Source organism: Stegostoma tigrinum, chromosome 14 (assembly GCF_030684315.1).
Source record: "Stegostoma tigrinum isolate sSteTig4 chromosome 14, sSteTig4.hap1, whole genome shotgun sequence".
Taxonomy (NCBI): domain Eukaryota; kingdom Metazoa; phylum Chordata; class Chondrichthyes; order Orectolobiformes; family Stegostomatidae; genus Stegostoma; species Stegostoma tigrinum.
The window spans coordinates 72,702,353-72,722,526 of NC_081367.1; the positions used below are offsets into that span (position 1 = coordinate 72,702,353).

General features: G+C 44.0%; 1 protein-coding gene across 2 annotated transcripts in view; it reads left to right on the forward strand.

Moving 5' to 3' along the window:
* Window positions 1-20,174, forward strand: part of LOC125457988 (sodium/hydrogen exchanger 9-like) — a 453,786-nt gene that overhangs the window by 345,365 nt on the left and 88,247 nt on the right. For both annotated transcript variants that reach the window (XM_059651223.1, XM_059651224.1), the window contains exon 13: window positions 18,007-18,055. In XM_059651223.1, coding sequence (XP_059507206.1) covers window positions 18,007-18,055 — 49 coding nt within the window. The remainder of the gene's footprint in view (window positions 1-18,006; window positions 18,056-20,174) is intronic.

Below are 20,174 nucleotides of genomic sequence, written 5' to 3' on the forward strand. Positions count from 1 at the left end.
AAAGACCTAAAATCTAAAAGCTTTATATCCTACTGCATGGAGCATTCTCAATAGCACAAATAAATTAGCCAAGTAAATAGATATAAGTGGTTATGATAAAGTTTTGATTACAGAGAAATGGCTGCAGGGTGACCAGGGATGGGCACTGGACACCCAGAGGTAGAGCATAGAACATAGAGCGTAGAACATAGAGCATAGAACATAGAACAGCACAGTACAGGCCCTTCAGCCCATGATGTTGTGCCGAACTTTTACCCTAAACCGAAGGTCTAACTAACCTCCACCCCTACCTTTAGACTATCATGCATACGCCTATCTAATAGCCGCTTAAATGCCCCTAATGAGGCCGACTCCACTACCCTCCCTGGCAATGCAGTCCGCGCCCCTGCCACTCTCTGAATAAAGAACTTACCTCTGACGTCTTCCCTATATCTGCCTCCACTCACTTTAAAACTATGTGCCCTCATAAAAGCTACCTCCACCCTAGGAAAAAGGGATTCGTTATTTAGGAAGAATGGATAAAAGGGGCAGGAGATGGGATCACATTGTTAGTATAGGGGTAAATCAATGGAATAGTGAGGAGGAATATTGGACTATCGGAAAAATATGATGTGGAATCTGTGTGGATGGAGTTAAGAAGAATCAGGGGGTAGAAGACATGTTGGGCTGGGTGGGGGGTAACAGGTTAGCTAGAGGCACCCAAACAGTAGGAGAGATGTAAGGGAAGACATTAAAAATGAAACCAGAAGTGCTTGCAAAAAGGATACAACTGTAATCATAAATGATTTTAATTTACATATAGACTGGACAATCTAGCAATGGTATTTTGGAGGATAACTTCCTGGAGTATGGACATATCAGCCTTTTCGACTAAGACATTGAGGAAATAGAAATAAAAGAGGAAATATAGCTCAACTGTGGCTTGCAAAAGAAATTAGGGATGATTTAAGATTCAAAGAGAAGACATATAAAAGTGGGAGAAAAAGCAGCAAGCCTGAGGAAACAGAGCATTTTTTAATTCAGAAATAAAAGGACAAACAAATTGATCAAGGGGGTAGATAGGGTATGAGAGAAACCTGCAGGGAACATAAAAACTGGCTGTAAAAGCTTCTGTAAAAATGTGAAGACAAAGGATTAATAAGATCAACATATGTCCTTACAGTAATAAGCTGGGAGGGTTAAAATGCGCAACAAAAAATAACAGAAAATGGAACATTTACTTTGGCCCCATCTTCACAAAAGAGGACCCAAATTACCTCCCAGAAATGCTAAAGGAACAGGGGTCTAGTGAGAGGATGGAATTGAAGGTATTCAGTATTAGTAAGAGAACAGTGCTGAGGAAATTAATGAGTTAAAGGCTGACAAATCACCAGACACAGTCAGCATGGCTTCATGAAAGGAAAATCTACCTTAACAGATCTGTCATTTTTTGAGGATAAAGCTAGTAGATTAGTAGGCTAGTAGGTAGTAAGATGGCTCATAATGCCATGGACCCAGGTTCAATTCCACCCTCAGGCGACTGTCTGTGTGGAGTTTGCACATTCTCCCTGTGTCGGTGTGGGTTTCCTCTGGGTGCCCCGGTTTCCTCCCACAGTCCAAAGATGTGCGGGTTAGGTGAATGGCCCATAGTGTTCAGGGATGTGTGGATTAGGGGAATAGGTCTGGGTGGGATGCTCTTTGTGGTAATGTGGACTTGTTGGGCCGAAGGGCCTATTTCCACACTATAGGGATTCTATGAATAGATGAGGGAGAACCAGTGGATGTGGTATATATGGATTTTCAAAAGGATTTTGATGGGCAACATTAAAGCACATGGGTTTGGAACATATTGGCATGGATGAGAATTGGTTGACAGATAGGAAATAGAGAGTGGGAATAAATGGGTCTTTATCCAGGTGGTAGCCAGTGATTCTACAAGGATCAGTGTTTGAGCCCCAGCTATTCACAAACTATGTAAATGACCTGGACGAGACAGCCAAATGCATCTTTTTCACTTTTGCTGATGTCCCAAAAAGAGACAGGATTGTGAGTCGTGAGGAGGCTCAAAGGTGGTGTGTACAAGTTGAGTGAGTGGACAGACACTGGCAGATCCAGTAGACCATGGTTAAATGTCAAGTTATATACTTCAATGTGAAAAACAGAATGTGATTGAAATGATGATATATTGTGGCGTGTGGATGTACAAAGGGGTATTGTTGTCCTGACACATAGTCAATGAAAGTAGACAGGCAGCTCCAGACAGCAGCCAGGAAGGCATTGGTATATTGGCCTTCATCGCAAAAAGGTTTGGGTTCAGACATTTTACTGCAGTTATAGAGGTCCCTGCTGAGTCTAGACCTGGAGTATTATGTACAGTTTTAGCACCCCTAAGAAAGAATATTCCTGCCCTCGAGGTAATGCAGCAGATATTCTCCAGGCTAATGCCATGGATGGCAAATAAAATTACCAGAAAAAGCAGGAAGCCTGAGGATAGGGAGCATTTTTAAATTCAGCGAAAAGGACAAAAAAGAATTAATCGAGGGGGAAAATAGTGTATGAAAGAAATCTGCTGGATATGAAGGGAGTTTGGTTCACCTGTATTCGCTACAGTTACTTGGACAAGAAGGCTTCTGATTTAAACATAGAACAGGGCAGGATGAGAGGATGCTTTACCTGGCTTGAGAGTCTTGAACTAGGGGAGAGTCTTTGGATATGGGATAGACTGTTTAGGATTGAGATCAGGAAACATTTCCACCAGAGGATAGTGAAACTGTGGAATTCTCTCCCATAAAAAACTGTGGAGGCAAAATCACTGAATATATTCAAGAGAAATGGATACATTTCTGGATATTGAAAACATCAGTGGGAATATGGAGAGACAATCAGCCATAATCGTATTAAATGCAAGCTCCAATGGGCTGAATGGCCTGCCCCGCTCCTAGTTTCTGTTTCATCATAATCAGTGATCATGTCAGACCGAGATCCAGAGCTGCTTTTATCTGTTCTGACTTTTATTTTCTTCTACTATTCAAAACAAACAATTTTCTCTCCTTGGTCGGGTTTCCATTTAAATCCCTTGGTAATCCCAGTGTGTGAAGGGATGAAGACAATCTCAAGGGATTCTTAAAATTGATTTATTTTCTGGAGGGATGATCAGGGCCTATTATTTCACGATGTGAGGGGATTATCAGCTATGTGAGTCAACCAGAAAGGACATTATAAAGCCTATTTCATTTAACATGCATGGGAGGATTTTCTGGCCTGATCTACACAGTTTAAGTGAGTAAATTATCTGCACTGCCTGACTGCATGTGTTTAAAGAGATTACCCGGACCAGTGTGTTCAGGGTGCAGGAAGAGATCAGCGGGATTGATTTACTCAGCATGTGTCAGGGATTATCAGATCCTGTTTGTTCAGCATTTGATGGAATAGCAGTAATTGTATTCAGGAGGCATGCAGATATTCTAAGAGTTGGAATATAGGAGACATTTATTTATTTATTTATCTGGGATATTACCAGAAATGGTTTCTTTAATATGTGAGAGAGAGTCTTATCAGGGTTGGACTACCTCAGGTGTAGATGATTGGTATTAGCACTTATGGCACAGCAATAGTGACCCTACCTCGGAGCCAGGAGGCCTGGGTTCCAGTCCCACCTGCTATAGAGGCATGCCTTAACATCTCTCATCAGGCTGAATAGAAAACATCTTGAATCTGTGAAGTGGAGGTGTTGGATAGAGGTAGATAAGGTCAGAAGGCACACAATATACAAGGTTATAGACCTGTTGGACTATAACCTGATGTTGTACGGTTTCTCCTCCTGAAATCAGGTGTTGGGTGATTTAGTGATAACACTGACTTATCTAAAGCTTTTCCCTTTAGATTCAGCACATGGTGAAATGTCCAACTGTTTGAGCCCTTGTCATGTGAAAGCTCCAACCCACATACAGAGATAGAAAAACAGACGAGATAAACAGATGACGACACCTTCGGGAGTTTTGGAGGAAGAAGCTTTGCACCCCTGCTTGATGGCAGCACTTCGGAGGCTGCTAATTATTACTCATTCTGTTCTGTATTCACGGAAAGAAAAGTTGTTGTTACTGTTAATAGGTAAAGAAAGCCTCAATTATATGGGTGAAAGGAAGTTGCGGTATCAGGTTTGGGTAACGCAGTCATTGTCCATTGGCCCCTTTCCAATGCAATGTCATAACAGGAGGTCACATTGGGCTTGTGAGAACAGTGATAAACTGAGTAGAAGCTTGTGAGGAGAGAAGAAAAGAACATAGAACAGTACAGCACAGGAACGGGCCTGATGTTTTGCCGAACATGATGCCAAATAAAAATAATCCCTTCAGAGATAGTAGGAACTGCCGGTGCTGGAGAATCTGAGATAACAAGGTGTGGAGCTGGATGAACACAGCAGGCCAAGCAGCATCAGAGGAGCAGGAAAGTTGACGTTTCGTGCCAAGGCCCTTCTTCAGAAAAATTTTTCTATCACTGCTCTTCAAGCAACTTTTGAGAAAATATGATAAATGAAAGTCTTCATTAGCTCAGTTGGCCGTTTGGCTGGTTTGCACTGGGGAGTGATACCGAGAGTATGGATTCAATTCCTGCACCACCTGTGGTTATCATGAAGGACTCTCCTTTTCAACGTCTTCCCCCTACCTGAGGTACCATGACCTTCAGGCTAAACTACCACCAGTTGTTGCCTCGCTCTCTACTGAGAGAGCAGTCTATGGTCCTCTGTGACTGTGGTGATTTCTAGTCTGACCAGAGGCTGATATATTTCTAGTAAGACTTGCGCATCGTTAATTTTCCACAATTGTTCAATTCCTTTTGTGTGCATTGTGAAAGAAAACTCAAGTATAGGCGTTAGAATTTGGAGAATGCCATTCAGTCTCTGAAGCCTGTTCTGTCATTTGGCCAATTCTCCACGTTACTGCCTGCCCCCATAACATTTCACCTTCATCTCATGCTCAGGAAGAATCTATCTACCTTTTCTGAGGCTTCAAAAGAGAGCTGGATATATATTTGAAAATGAGATGAGTTGAGACAGGGTAAAGAATGGGACTAGCTGGGTTGCTCTTTTGGGAGCCAATGCAGACATTGGAATATAACTATGCTTCCACAATTCTACCTCTGCCATAAAAATATGCAGAGACACGGCTTCCACCATTTTTTTTTAGGAAGAGAGTTCCAAAGACTCATGATCTTCTGAGAGAAGATTTTGCTTCATCTCTGTTTTAACTAGAGGTGAAGTTTATTTTAAAACAATGACTCCTTTTTTATATAATTGCTCAAGTAAACACGTCCGTTACACATTCACCATGTCACGACACCTCAGAATGTTAGGTTTCAGTCAACTCACCTCTTACTCCTGTGATCGTCCAAACCTTCTTCAACAGACAGCCTCCACTTGGCACCCACACACTCACCCCTCCGACTCCCCACCCTTTTGTGCTGGGCAGGTCATGTTTTTGATATTTTTGTGTTTGATATTTTTGAGGAGGTGATGAGTGTGATTGATGAGGGTAACGCAGTGGATGTTGTTTACATGGACTTTACTGAGGCTTTCGACAAGGTCCCTCATGGTCGACTCGTCGAGAAGATTAAGATGTACAGGATCCATGGTGACCAGGCCACATGGATTCAAATTTGGCCTGCCCATAGAAGACAGAGTGCAGTGATGGAAGGGTGCTTTTCTGGCTAGAGATCTGTGACTTCTGATGTTCCACAGGGATCTGTATGAATCTGTGCTGTTTGTGATTGATATATATTCAAATGTTAAGGGGAAACGTGCAGTTAATGGTAGGACCCAAACATCCCTGAAGTACAGAGGGATGTTGGGGTCCTAGTCCATAGCTCCCTGAAAGTGGTCATATGAGTAGATAAGTTGTCAAAGAAGGTCTATGGCATATTCGCTTTTATTGGATGAGTAATTGAGTGTAAAAGCCAGGAAGTGATGCTGCAGCTTTATAAGACTTTGGTTAGGCCATACCTAGAGTCTGGTGTTCAGTTCTGGTCACCACATCACAGGAGGGACGTGGAGACTTCAGAGAGGGTGCAGAAGAGATTTACCGGGATGCTGCCTGGATTAGAGGGCATGAGCTATAAGGAGAGGCTAGAAAAACTCAGGTTGTTTTCTGTGGAGGTTGAGAGGATACCTGATAGAAGTCAGCAAAATTTAAGAGAGGCACAGAGAAGGTGGACAGTCAGACTCTCTTTCCCAGAGTTGAAATGCCCAATACTAGGGGTAAGGTAAGGGAGGAAAGTTCAAAGGAGATAAAAGGAGCAAGTTTTTTACTCAGAGAGCAGTAGGCACCTGGAAAGAGCTGCCAGGGATGGTGGTGGCAGATACTAAAAGGGCATTTAAGGGACTTTTAGATAAGCGCATGAATATGCAAGGAAAGGAGGGATATGGACCATGGACAAGCAGATGGTATAAATTTAAGTTGGCATCATGTTTCGCATAACATCGTGGACTAAAAGCCCCATTCCTGTGCTGTAACTGTCCTATGTTCTACGTTCTTCCTTAAATAAGGCGAGTAATTCTGAACATAGTACTCCTGCTGTGGTCTCACCAAAACCATGTACATGTGAAGCATAATCTCCCTGCCTTAACAACAAACAATCTTCCCAAACTTGATCCCATGCCTCCACTACTTAGCCTAAAAGCGCCTCTACTTGCCTGGTTATCTGACTCACTAAAATGCTGGTCTCGGCACAGTTCATGTGTAGACCATCCCAACAGTACAACCAACATTCCTCAAAGTTTTTTAAAAATTCGCTCCTGGATATCTGGGCTTTGCTGGCAAGACCAGCATTTATTGTGCATTCCCGAATTTCCCTGGAACCAAGAGGTTTGCTGGACCATTTCAGAGGACTGTTAAGAGTCAACTACATGACTATGGACTCAGACCATAAAACAGATTTCCTTCCCTAAAGGGAACCAGATGGGTTTTGTCCAAAGGGACTGTCAGCAATAGTTACATGATCATCGCTAGTCCAGCTTTTTATTGAATTCAAATTTCACCATCTGCCAAGATGGGAATTGAACCTATATCCCCAGAATATTAATCTGAGGTTCTACATGACTAGTCCAGTGACATCATCAGTTTTCCATCCTCTCCCCATGTACTGGTGCCATGAAGCAGAACCCACTTCTCCCGAGCCCATCTCTGAGTCACACATTAATTCCTGTCCTCCTGGTTCCATTGTTGCTCAAGGCTCAGGTAATAATGCAGAGATTCTGCTTTGGTGCGTGAGTCCTCTCACTAACTGGGCAGAATGTCCGTCCTTGTCCTTCCTGTGTTATTGGCACCTTCATCGGCCATAACAGCTGGACCCTCCCTCGCCCACTTGCATGTTCCTCTCCAGCCGAAGCCCCAATCCCTAGCACCAGGCGGGTAATAGGACCATTGGATGCCCATTGTTTGCTGCAGAGAAAGGTGATACTCCCCCTCACTATACAGCTCATCCCTACCACCATGTGGCTTTTTGCTTCTTCCACTTGAGTGGGTATTAGTACCATGGCCAGTTAGCTAATTCAACATGCAACTCCCGCTCTCATGCAAGCAAGTTGAAAGATTTCAAAGCTGTCAGACAATTGCAAAGATAATGAAATGTGAGGCTGGATGAACACAGCAGGCCCAGCAGCATCTCAGGAGCACAAAAGCTGACGTTTCGGGCCTAGACCCTTCATCAGAGAGGGGGATGGGGTGAGGGTTCTGGAATAAATAGGGAGAGAGGGGGAGGCGGACCGAAGATGGAGAGAAAAGAAGATAGGTGGAGAGAGTATAGGTGGGGAGGTAGGGAGGGGATAGGTCAGTCCAGGGAAGACGGACAGGACAAGGAGGTGGGATGAGGTTAGTAGGTAGATGGGGGTGCGGCTTGGGGTGGGAGGAAGGGATGGGTGAGAGGAAGAACAGGTTAGGGAGGCAGAGACAGGTTGGACTGGTTTTGGGATGCAGTGGGTGGAGGGGAAGAGCTGGGCTGGTTGTGTGGTGCAGTGGGGGGAGGGGACGAACTGGGCTGGTTTTGGGATGCAGTGGGGGAGGGGAGATTTTGAAACTGGTGAAGTCCACATTGATACCATTCGGCTGCAGGGTTCCCAAGCGGAATATGAGTTGCTGTCCCTACAACCTTTGGGTGGCATCATTGTGGCACTGCAGGAGGCCCATGATGGACATGTCATCTAAAGAATGGGAGGGGGAGAGGAAATGGCTTGCGACTGGGAGGTGCAGTTGTTTATTGCGAACCGAGCGGAGGTGTTCTGCAAAGCGGTCCCCAAGCCTCCGCTTGGTTTCCCCAATGTAGAGGAAGCCACACCGGGTACAGTGGATGCAGTATACCACATTGGCAGATGTGCAGGTGAACCTCTGCTTAATGCGGAAAGTCATCTTGGGGCCTGGGATAGGGGTGAGGGAGGAGGTGTGGGGGCAAGTGTAGCATTTCCTGCGGTTGCAGGGGAAGGTGCCGGGTGTGGTGGGGTTGGAGGGCAGTGTGGAGAGAACAAGGGAGTCACGGAGAGAGTGGTCTCTCCGGAAAGCAGACAGGGATGGGGATGGAAAAATGTCTTGGGTGGTGGGGTCGGATTGTAGATGGCGGAAGTATCGGAGGATGATGCGTTGTATCCGGAGGTTGGTGGGGTGGTGTGTGAGAACGAGGGGGATCCTCTTTGGGCGGTTGTGGCGGGGGCGGGGTGTGAGGGATATGTTGCGGGAAATACGGGAGACGCGGTCAAGGGCGTTCTCGATCACTGTGGGGGGAAAGTTGCGGTCCTTGAAGAACTTGGACATCTGGGATGTGCGGGAGTGGAATGCCTCATCGTGGGAGCAGATGCGGTGGAGGCGGAGGAATTGGGAATAGGGGATGGAATTTTTGCAGGAGGGTGTGTGGGAGGAGGTGTATTCTAGGTAGCTGTGGGAGTCGGTGGGCTTGAAATGGACATCAGTTACAAGCTGGTTGCCTGAGATGGAGACTGAGAGGTCCAGGAAGGTGAGGGATGTGCTGGAGATGGCCCAGGTGAACTGACGGTTGGGGTGGAAGGTGTTGGTGAAGTGGATGAACTGTTCGAGCTCCTCTGGGGAGCAAGAGGCAGCGCCGATACAGTCATCAATATAACGGAGGAAGAGGTGGGGTTTGGGGCCTGTGTAGGTGCGGAAGAGGGACTGTTCCACATAACCTACAAAGAGGCAGGCATAGCTGGGGCCCATGCGGGTGCCCATGGCCACCCCCTTAGTCTGTAGGAAGTGGGAGGAGTCAAAAGAGAAGTTGTTGAGGGTGAGGGCGAGTTTGGCTAGGCGGATGAGGGTGTCGGTGGAGGGGGACTGGTCGAGCCTGCGGGACAGGAAGAAGCAGAGGGCCTTGAGGCCATCTGCATGCGGAATACAGATGTATAGGGACTGGACGTCCATGGTGAAGATGAGGTGTTGGGGGCCAGGGAATTGGAAGTCCTGGAGGAGGTGGAGGGCGTGGGTGGTGTCACCGATGTAGGTAGGGAGTTTCTGGACCAAAGGGGAGAAAATAGAGTCCAGATAGGTGGAGATGAGTTTGGTGGGGCAGGAGCAGGCTGAGACGATGGGTCGACCAGGGCAGGCAGGTTTGTGGGTTTTGGGAAGGAGATAGAAACGGGCCGTGTGGGGTTGGGGAACAATGAGGTTGGAGGCTGTGGGTGGGAGGTCCCCTGAGGTGATGAGGTCATGAATGGTGTTGGAGATGATGGTTTGGTGCTTGGCGGTGGGGTCATGATCGAGGGGGCGGTAGGAGGTGGTGTCGGAGAGTTGGCGCTTGGCCTCGGTGATGTAGAGGTCAGTGCGCCATACTACCACTGCGCCACCCTTGTCTGCGGGTTTGATGGTGAGGTTGGGGTTGGAGCGGAGGGCTGCCCGTTCTGCGGGGGAGAGGTTGGAGTGGGTGAGAGGGGTGGAGAGATTGAGGCGGTTAATGTCTCAACGGCAGTTAGAGATGAAGAGGTCAAGGGAAGGTGGGAGGCCTGGGGGTGGTGTCCAGGAGGAGGACTTGTGTTGGAAGCGGGTGAAGGGGTCAGCGAAGGGAGGGTTAGGTTCCCGGTTGAAGAAGTAGGCGTGGAGGCGAAGGCGGCAGAAAAACTGTTCTATGTCCAATCGTGACTGGTATTCGTTGATGTGTGGTTGTAGGGGGACAACGGTGAGCCCCTTGCTAAGGACTGACCGTTTGCCCTCAGTTAGTGGGAGGTCTAGGGGGATGGTGAAGATGCGGCAGGGTTCAGTATGGCTGTCTTCTCTGGGGTTGCTGGCTGTGGAGGTATTTGGAGGTAATTGCAAAGGTTGAGTCTCATGCATTCCTGTCCTCTGGATCCCATTACTTCCTGCCGCACTCCTCAGTCTCTAGCCACTGACCAAATCAGAAGCGCTTTATCTGAAACAGGTCGCTCCCCATGCTGGTACAAAATATCTAGCTCACCTTCCACATCCCTGATGTGTTGCTCAGTCTCTAGCAAACTGATACTGAGTTGCAACTCTTGGAGCTGTAAACACTTGGAGCAAATTATTTCACTGGGCCACACTGGTGTCCAGGTGCTCCCATATATTGCAGCCGTGACACATCACCTGCACTGTTACATTTAATGTGTTTTAATTAACTACTTAATTATTTTATTCAATTATTTATCTTCCTTGCCACATATATGTGTTTTTTTTAATGCTGCACCAAGGGAGGTGAATCGAACTTAACTGCTTACCATACAGTCGCCAAACAGCTAACCTCTGCCCCTTACCTGATTAAAAAACTATTTCTATAGAGTGGAAAAAGCTAGAAAGAGCGAAGGATCACCTTCTCCTCCTCAAAGAGCTACATATCCTTGGGAGCAATTTAGAAATTAAACAGTAAATTTTGGTTAAGTATAAACAACAAATTAATTAGATTCATAGAAAGAGATGAAGATTTATCTCTGAAATGTTTCAGTTGCTGGGATAATTAGAGCTCAGAAAGCAGAACTTGTTAGTTTTTTTGTGGGGAAGGGTAAATAAATCACCCTCAATCTTGAGCGAACACCTAAGAAGGAAGGGTATCAAGGATATGGCATTAAAGCAGATAAATGGATCTGAGCGACAGATCCCTCCTACGCAAACGACAAAGCAGAGCAAACTTGAGAAGCTACATGGTCTCCTTCTGTTCCTGTGTGAAGCAAGACAGAAGATATGCCATTGTTGCTCAAAATATACAGAGGAAATGCCCCCCCGATGTAAAAATACATGGGCGTAATAAATTTAACCAACATTTTTTTGCGTTATTTCCTTAATGTGGTGTCTGTTTAAATGCCGTTGCCTGTTCAAATAATAGACAGGCACTTGACAACACTGAGATCATTAATGCTGCTTCCTAAAGCTCAGTCGGGAAGCTGTTCTTTTATTCATTCACCAGCATCGGGGGAAATTGCATCTATGAACCCACAAGCTGTAATAATTGAGGCAATGCAACGCTGATGTGATGTATCACCAGATTGCCCAATCAACCAATTTACTAAAATTGTCAAATGAACTCCCAGATGGTTAGAGGCCACAGCTTCAAGAGTGTGTCTTTTTGGAGTTGGACATTGCAGTGGGAAGAAAAAAGCAGCTCATTAATTATAATAGTCCTTAGGGAATGAAGATGTACAAAAGTGGCCCTGCCTCATTGTACACATTATTATTTTTCTACATTCCTGTGGCAAGTAGCACTTTTTCTTTTGGTCATCTGCTTGAACTGATTAGGATCCAACCTCTTGGCTATCGCTGGAGAAACAGAGCAGCCAGTGAGTGAGGAGCCAGCTGCAGGCTTGTCTGGCTTGCTTCCCAAAGCTGGGTCACCCTGTCCTAAGGGGCCCGGACTGAAAGTGTTACTGGGTAGTAACTAGGTCACCGGGATATTCCCAGCATTGAGCAACCAGTCATTGTTTTTTCCACACCAGCATGAAATCTGAATTTCATTAACTCAGCTGCCGACGCTCTGTGTTATACTCTGCAACAGTTTAGGCCTGGCCATGTTATATTAGAGCTTCCCCCAGACCCAATGCTCCAAACGCTGAAAGCCTTCCGGGCCAGTTTTTGCCTTTAAGCAATCCCCACTAACTTTAACAGCTGCTACATTGAGGTTGTAAAGGACATTGATGAGGCCTCTTCTGGTGAACCGTTTGCAGTTCTATTATGGGAAGGATATAATGTGGAGAGGGTTCAGAAGAGATTTACCAGGATGTTGCTGGCACTGAAGGGTTGGAGATGTAGGGAGAGGTTTGATAGGCTGGGACTTTCTTTCACAGGAGCATAAGAGATTGAGGGGTGCTCTTATAGAGGCTTATAAAATCATGAGGGGTGTAGATAAAGTGAATGGCAGGTCTCTTTTCTCTAAAGTGCAGGATTTCAAGTCTAGTGGGTATATTTTTAAGGTGAGAAGAGGAAGATTTAAAAAACACATAAGGGGAAATTTTTCACGCAGAGTGTGGTTTGTGTGTGGAATGAGCTTCCAGAGGGCGTGGTGGATGTGGGTACAGTTACAACATTTAAAACACATTTACATAACTACATTTATAGGAAAGGTTTGGAAGGATATGGATCAAGCACAGGCAGATGGGATTAGTTTAGTTTGAGATTATGGTTAGACTGAAGGATCTGTTTCCATGCTGTTATTACTCGATGCTGTTGAATAATACTTTGCGCAAGTGGGTAGAACCTTCTTAACTCACTGACAGGATGTGGGCATCGCTGGCTGGGTCAGCATTCATTACCTGTCCTGGAGAAGGTAGTGGTGAGCTTCCACCTAGTACTGCTGCGTTCCATGGTTGTAGGTTCCCTGAGGGAGGGAATTCCAGGATTTTCAATGTTCCTCTTCAATTCCTTTCCTCCACGATGCCCCTTCAGCCATCACTCACCTCTGCCTTGCCCCAGCAGTAATACCACTGCAGGGGCTTGTTCCAGCATCAGCCCACTTCCTCACTGGTACTGCCCTTCAGTACAGCAGCTATCATCCATTGACCAGAATGGGAATCTCACACATGGGTTGGGTGAGGAGCCCAGTCGAGCAGCTTTTAAACCTAGTGGGCCTTTCATAAAAGGCACAATATGAGGCTCTGGTCAAATCTCCTATCGGTGGCTGAGACATTAAATCATCTCCAACCCTTCAGTGCCAGCAACATCCTGGTAAATCTCTTCTGAACCCTCTCCACATTATATCCTTCCCATAATAGAACTGCACATGGTTCACCAGAAGAGGCCTCATCAATGTCCTTTACAACCTCAATGTAGCATTAAATCAGCCCAGAGTCCAATCCTACCAACTGTGTCTCTCTTCATCTTGCAAATGAAAACTAAATTACCGTTTTGACTTCAACACGTTCTCCAATCAGGTATTATTTGCCCCCAGGTGCCCTTTCTCAATGCCCTTGTGTTTGTATCTAATTCAATTGGTGGATAAGAAATACAAAGCAGCTAAAGGTAGTTAGGGATTGATTCATTAATTACACTAAGCTGTATAAGGAGCTGTTGTGGTGCAGTGATAGTGCCCCTACCTTTGACCCAGGAGACCTGGGTTCAAGTCCCATCTGCCCCAGAGCAGTGTAATAACATCTCAGAACAAAGGTTAGAAAAATAGGTTCAAATTAGACGATATAATGTATGAGGGTTTTGTGGTGTGCTGGTTATGTCCCTTCCTCTGAGCCAAGTAGGCGCAACCAGCACCAGAGGTGTGTAATAACATCACTGAACAGGCTGATTAAAAATAATCGCTGCGATGTGTATGAAGATGAGCTAGCCCGTTGTAGGTTGGGAATGATCTAGAAGAGAGAAGTAAGTTCTGAATGAAGCAATAATCAAGGATGTTGGCCCAAAGTTTGTTTCACAAAAAAAGGAGACGTACAAACACCCTATAAAGCATTCTCCTTATTCCTTCTCAAGACTGTTTACCTCGACAGTACTTTCAATGTCTCCTTTTCCTCCCACACAAGCTCAATCTTTGCTCCCTGAAACATTTCAATGTGAGGAACACTTGTAGAATTATTCATTGTTTAAACAAGGAGGCTGAAGTAGCATGTTACCTGATATACCATGTATACACATGGAAAGGAAAACACATGCAGGGGGAGCAAGTGTAGCTTGAGCATTTGCTTGTTACTCTTGCTCAGTTGCTGATGCAGAATGGAGTGTAAAACACCAGTAGAAATGCTGATAGCATCTTTTCATCTCATTCCTGTGCTTACCATGTCAGCAGCTTTTCAATCTGTAACTATAGTGGTTCTTAATTAAATTCCTCAGCAGCTTGCAAATGTGTCTTGTCAGAGAAAAATGCTGGCATCTTTTAAAGTAACTTACAGACTAGTTCGGGTTTGTCATTTAGGATGTTTAAAAGAAATATCTCAAAACATTCAACAGCAGCACAAGAGAAATTGTCTTTGCAAATACAAAAACTCTTCAAATGTGCACAGTTTCCATTTTAAGGGTCTTTAAAATCTAAACCCTGACTACTTACAAAGGAGCGGAATTGATCAAACTTTTTTCAGAACCTTAAAATGACCCTAAATGTTTTACAACCAATTTTCTTGAGATGTTCTCCCTGCTTTAACTCAGAAAACACAATAGGCTATTTTGTGCACAGCAAGATCGCACAAACAGCAATAGATAACAACCAGATAATCTCTTTTTGTGGTTGTGGTTAAGGGATAAGTGTTGAACAGGACACCAGTGCATATTTTCTCACTGCAATTTGAAAAGCTACCATGGAACCATTTATATCTGCCTGAGAAAGAAGATAAGGCCCTCAGCTAAACTTCCAGAATATGGTACCTCCAACATTGGGCAGCCAATGTAGATTCTGCACTTGGGTCTTTCGAGTGCCTCCACAACCTGATCTTATAGAAACATATAAAATTACAAAGGGAATAGATAGGGTAGAAACAGCGAGGTTGGTTCCACTGGTGGGTGAAACTGGAATGAGGGGGCATAGCCTTGAAATAAGGGGGATTTAGGGCTATGTTAAGGAGGAGCTTCTTCACACAAAGGCTTGTGAATTTGTGGTGTTCCCTACCCAGTGAAGCAATTGAGGCTACCTTGTTGAATGTTTTTTAAGGTAAAGAGAGATTTTTGAACAGTAAAGGAATTAAGGGTTATGATGAACAGGCGGGAAAATGGCACTGAGCCCATGAAAAGATCAGCCATGATCTTACTGAATGGTGGAGCAGGCTCGAGGGGCCGGACGGCCACTCCTGCTCCTGGCTCTTATGTTTTATCTCCAAGTTGACAGTGCTGATGCTGAGGCAAGCTGATATCTTTTATCGGTTCAAGGCTCTGGCCAATGGGCGAAAGACCTATGCTAGACTGAAGCAGTGCCAGCCTCAATTTGGGGCATTGAAGAAATAAACAGCACATCGACTCATTGCTGATCAATGAGTTTGGAAATGTGGGGCAGAGTGTATGATGAGTGACTGATGTAATGCTGCCAATTTTTGTCATCACTAAAGTTGAAAGTTCACCACCTTTGACAGCTCAAAGGTAGGGATAATGTTGAGTAACCTGAAGCTGGCACACACACTGAATACCCTCAGCACTCACATGCAAACATTTAGCCATTGATTTTGTGCAAATCCTGTCATGGAACTTAAAGCATGAATAGGGCAAGTACCAAAAAAAATCTGAACTGATGCTCTTTTTCAGGAGTAAAGACTTCCACCATTTGCTGGTTACATCAGTTGCTTTTAAGGCCTTTAATTGACTCATTAATGGAGATTTTGGGAGTTGAAATTGGTTGGAATGCTACAACCTTCTACAAGGGAACTGTGCTGTCTCAGAACATAGGAATTTTCATCTCATCAGATTAAGGAATTCTCACAGACAGCAAAGCAAGAACTAAAAGAAAAATCAGGAAAACTAATTTACATTAAATGCAATCGATTTACAAGAAAAAAATAAGTCTGAAGTCATGCATATGAAATTGTTAAAAATGTAAAAGCACACAAAACATATTAGAAATTGAATTCCTTTGTATTTTGTTCTTTTTCAGAAACCTGTAACATTGTAATTTGCTTCTGAGAAATTAGTGGTAAATTAAACAAGTAAAATTAATTTTTTTGGAGAGATTATTTATTCATAATTATAATACTGCACTGTGAAAATCTCAGTTACTCCCGATTGAACAAGACTCTCATTTCCATTAATTCTGCAGTGCAATAATTGTGAGGAAGTAGTTTATGTTCACATCACAACATTGATTTTTTGCTGATTTTGTCACCTCGGTTTGCAAAACCACAGTCTGTGGTGAAGCAGGGTGTCACTGATGGCAAAGTTGGGATTTCCATATTTAACTGTGCATATGCAGCTGGCAGATGTTCCTGTCAGTTATACCCAGGATTAAGAGAGAGCTCACAATTTTACTGACATTAATTTGGCAAATTCCTTGCTGGATGTCCTGATGCTATTAAGTAATATTGCATCACTGCAGGAGAGGCCTGCAATCCAAACTAGGGACATCTGCCGTCTCTCTGAAGATATAAAGCTGTAAAGAATCCCATGATAATACAAATGGAGATGTATCCACTTGAAATGGACAATTTAATATTGTTGCTTTACTACACAAATGATTCATTTTGTACAACTGATTTTCATGTACCATTGGCAGCAAAGGGCCAGGACTGTCCGTGTACTGTAGTTCAGCGAAAACAACCTGCTTTTATACAGCGACAGTAGTATCTGCCGATGCTGGAGAATCTGAGATACCAAGGTGTAGAGCTGGATGAGCACAGCAGGCCAAGCAGCATCAGAGAGGAGCACAAAAGCTGACGTTTCAGGCCTGGACCCTTTTTCTGAAGAAGAGTCCAGACCCGAAACGTCAGCTTCCCTGCTCCTCGGATGCTGCTTGGCCTGCTGTGTTCATCCAGCTCTGCACCTTGTTATATCTACATTTATACAGTGTCTTAAATGTAGGAAATTATCCCAAACTGTTTTTTTAGCAGTGCTATCAAACACAGATTTGATAATGAGCCATTTTAAGGAGTTATTAGCTGGCCAAATCACTAAACCCTGAATCAAAGAGTAGGCTTTAAGAAATGTCTTAAAGGAAGAAAGAGAGGCAATGGATTGGAGAGGCTGAGGGTATGAATTTCAGAGTTTTGTCACTTGAAGGTAGCAATTATTTATTCATTCATTCATTCACAGGATGTGGGCATCACTGGCCAGGCCAGCATTTATTGCTCACCTGTAATTACTCAGAGGGCAGTTAAGAGCCAATCATGTTGGTGTAGATCTGGAGTCATATGTAGATCAGACCAGGCAGTGAGGTAGCCTTCCTTCCCACAAAGACGTTAGTGAAGGAGGTAGGTTTTATTTTAATTGACAAACAACAATGTTTTCATGGTCATCATTAGACTCTTAATTCCTGTGTTTTTAAATTGAATTCAAATTCAGTTATTAGCAGGTTTCGAACACGGGTCCCCAGAGCATTACCTGAGTCTCTGTATTAATAGAATATACCAGTACATCACCGTCTCACCTTATGAATTAAAACCAAGAATGTTCAGCAGGCCAGAAATGGGGGAGCATAGAGATTCCTGAGAGTTATGTCTGTTTTTTTCACCTTTGTGCATTTAGAACATTGCACGAGAAAGTAGATGCTGCAGTAGCAGTGTTGTTATATAAATCAGTGTATAAAGAATGTTGTAGCCATGTTGCTAATTTCTTAATGCAGGTGGAAGAGAGAGTATCGCAGCACATAGCAGGTTTAAAATAAACATGTATGGAGCATAGTATTGGCTGTTCATTCAAGGCTTCAGTATTCCCAAAGTTAGAGCCTGATATTTTCATGACAACTTGATCCCCCCAATTAAAAGAGAGAAAGACAAGAGGAAAAATTACATTTGAATTTAATGTTCTGTCAGTAAATCGAGATCAAGTTCAAACTAGAATTTGAAAGGTTCAATAACTGGGTTCAGAATTAACAAGAATGAAGGTACAGGCAGGTTGACATAGAAATCTATAGATCATCAAGTAATCCCATTCACTGATTCTCTTCATTTCCTTTGCCTGACAGGGTGGGCGTAAACCCAGATGATGAACTTAACCAGGAAAGTGTTTTCGTGGTAAGTACAGAAAAAAGACCCGCTATAAATAAAATGTCGTTCAAGCAGTCACAATACGCAATGCTTCTTTATTGTTCACTTCTCCTGACAGTCAGTCAGAATTATTTGTTTTCCCAAGTCCTCAATAATCCATGGCAGTTTCCTAACTATTTGCCGTGTTTTCTTGGTTGACAAGTGACTTCCACTGTCATTTCTGAAGCAATTAATAAGATGTGACCAATGACAATTATTTGAAAGTGGAGTCACACTAGACAGGACAGTGAAGGAAACATTTGGTACGCTTGTCTTTATTGGTTGGTGCATTGAGTATAGGAGTTGGGAGGTCATGTTGTGGCTGTACAAGACATTGGTTAGGCCACTTTTCAGATACTGCGCTCTCTTCTGGTCTCCCTGCTATAGGAAAGATGCTGTTACAGAAATTGATAAAATCATGAGGGACATTGATAAGGTGAATAGCCAAGGTCTTTTCCCCAGGGTAGGGCAGTCCAAATCGGAAGGTGAGAGGGGAAAGATTTAAAAGGGACCTGAGGGACATCTTTCTCATATAGAGGGTGATCTGTGTATGGAATGAGCTGCCAGAGGAAGTGGTGGAGGCTGGTACAATTACAACATTTAAAAGGCATCTGGATGGGCACATGAATAGGAAGGGTTTAGAGGCATATGGGCCAAATGCTGGCAAATGGGACAAGATTTATTTAAGATAGCTGGTTGCATGGACAAGGTGGACCCAAGAGTCATCAGTTTCCGTGCTGTACAGCTCTACCACAGTGTGGGTGCTAGTCAAATTTAGATCCGTACAATATAAAAACTAAAAGAACTGCGGATGCTGTAAATCAGGAACAAAAACAAAGTTGCTGGAAAAGCTCAGCAGGTCTGGCAGCATCTGTGAAGGAGAAAACAGAGTTAACATTTAAGGTATGGTGACCCTTACTGTTCTGAGGAAGGGTCACCAGACCTGAAACGTTAACACTATTTTCTTCTTCACAGATGCTGCCAGACCTGCTGAGCTTTTCCAGCAACTTTGTTTTTCAATCCATACAATGCTGGAGATGACTTTACACAAGCCAAAGAGTCAACAGTTTGTACTGAGCACATTTCCAACAGTGTCCAAAGTGACACCTATGATATGCCTATGCAGGTATCCCCTATTGCACCAGTAAAGTCTGAACTGTTGCTGCTTTTAGCCCATGCAGCAGTCCCATGGGGCATGCTGATCCTAAGGAGGGCTAACCTACCCATCTAAAAGATACAAACAAGTGACAAAAACATGAATGAGGAGAGAGAGACTATAAGAGAAAGCTACCCAGAAAAATAGAAACTGATAGTAAGAGCTTCTAACAATATTTTGAAAAGTCAAAATATTGAGTTGTTAAAGTGAACATTGGACTATGGCAAGTGAGACTGGAAAACTGATATAGGAAAACGAGGAGATGGCAGGTGAATTGAACTATTATCTTACAGCACAGAAGATACACCTGAGAAGCAACAATAAATCTGGAAATGGAAGGATGGGAGGAATTCAACAAAATCACAATTATCAGAGCAGTGGCAGATTGTAAGCTGTTAGACCCGCAGACTTGCGAGCTCCTGGCTTCTAATGGATTTCAACCGCGGATTTTAAAAGAAGTAGCTCGTGAGATCATTGATGCATTATTTTAAATTTTTCGTAAGTTACCAGATTCAGGGAAGGTCCCTTCAGATTGGAAAATAGTAAATGCAAATCCTTTCTTCAAAATGGGAGGAAGACAGAAAGCAGGATGCAATGGGCCAGTTAGCTTAATATCTGTCCAAGGGAAAATGTCAGAAGCTACTGTTAAAGAAATTGTACCAGGGTGCTTGGATAAGTTCAAGGTGATCAGGCAGAGTCAAAATGGGTTTGTGAAAGGGTAATGAGTTTAACTAATCTCATGGAAATCATTGAGCAAGTAATATGAGCTGTGGATAAAGGGGAACCCGTGGATGTACTGTATAGGCATTTGAGATGGTGCCACGTCAAAACACATTGCAAAAAACAAAAAAACATGTTTGAGCTGGTCATTGGGTAGCAGATTTGCCAACGGACTGGCCCTCAGCACTGATCTCCCTGGTCAACTGATTCCAATTCGCACAAAGCTAAGCC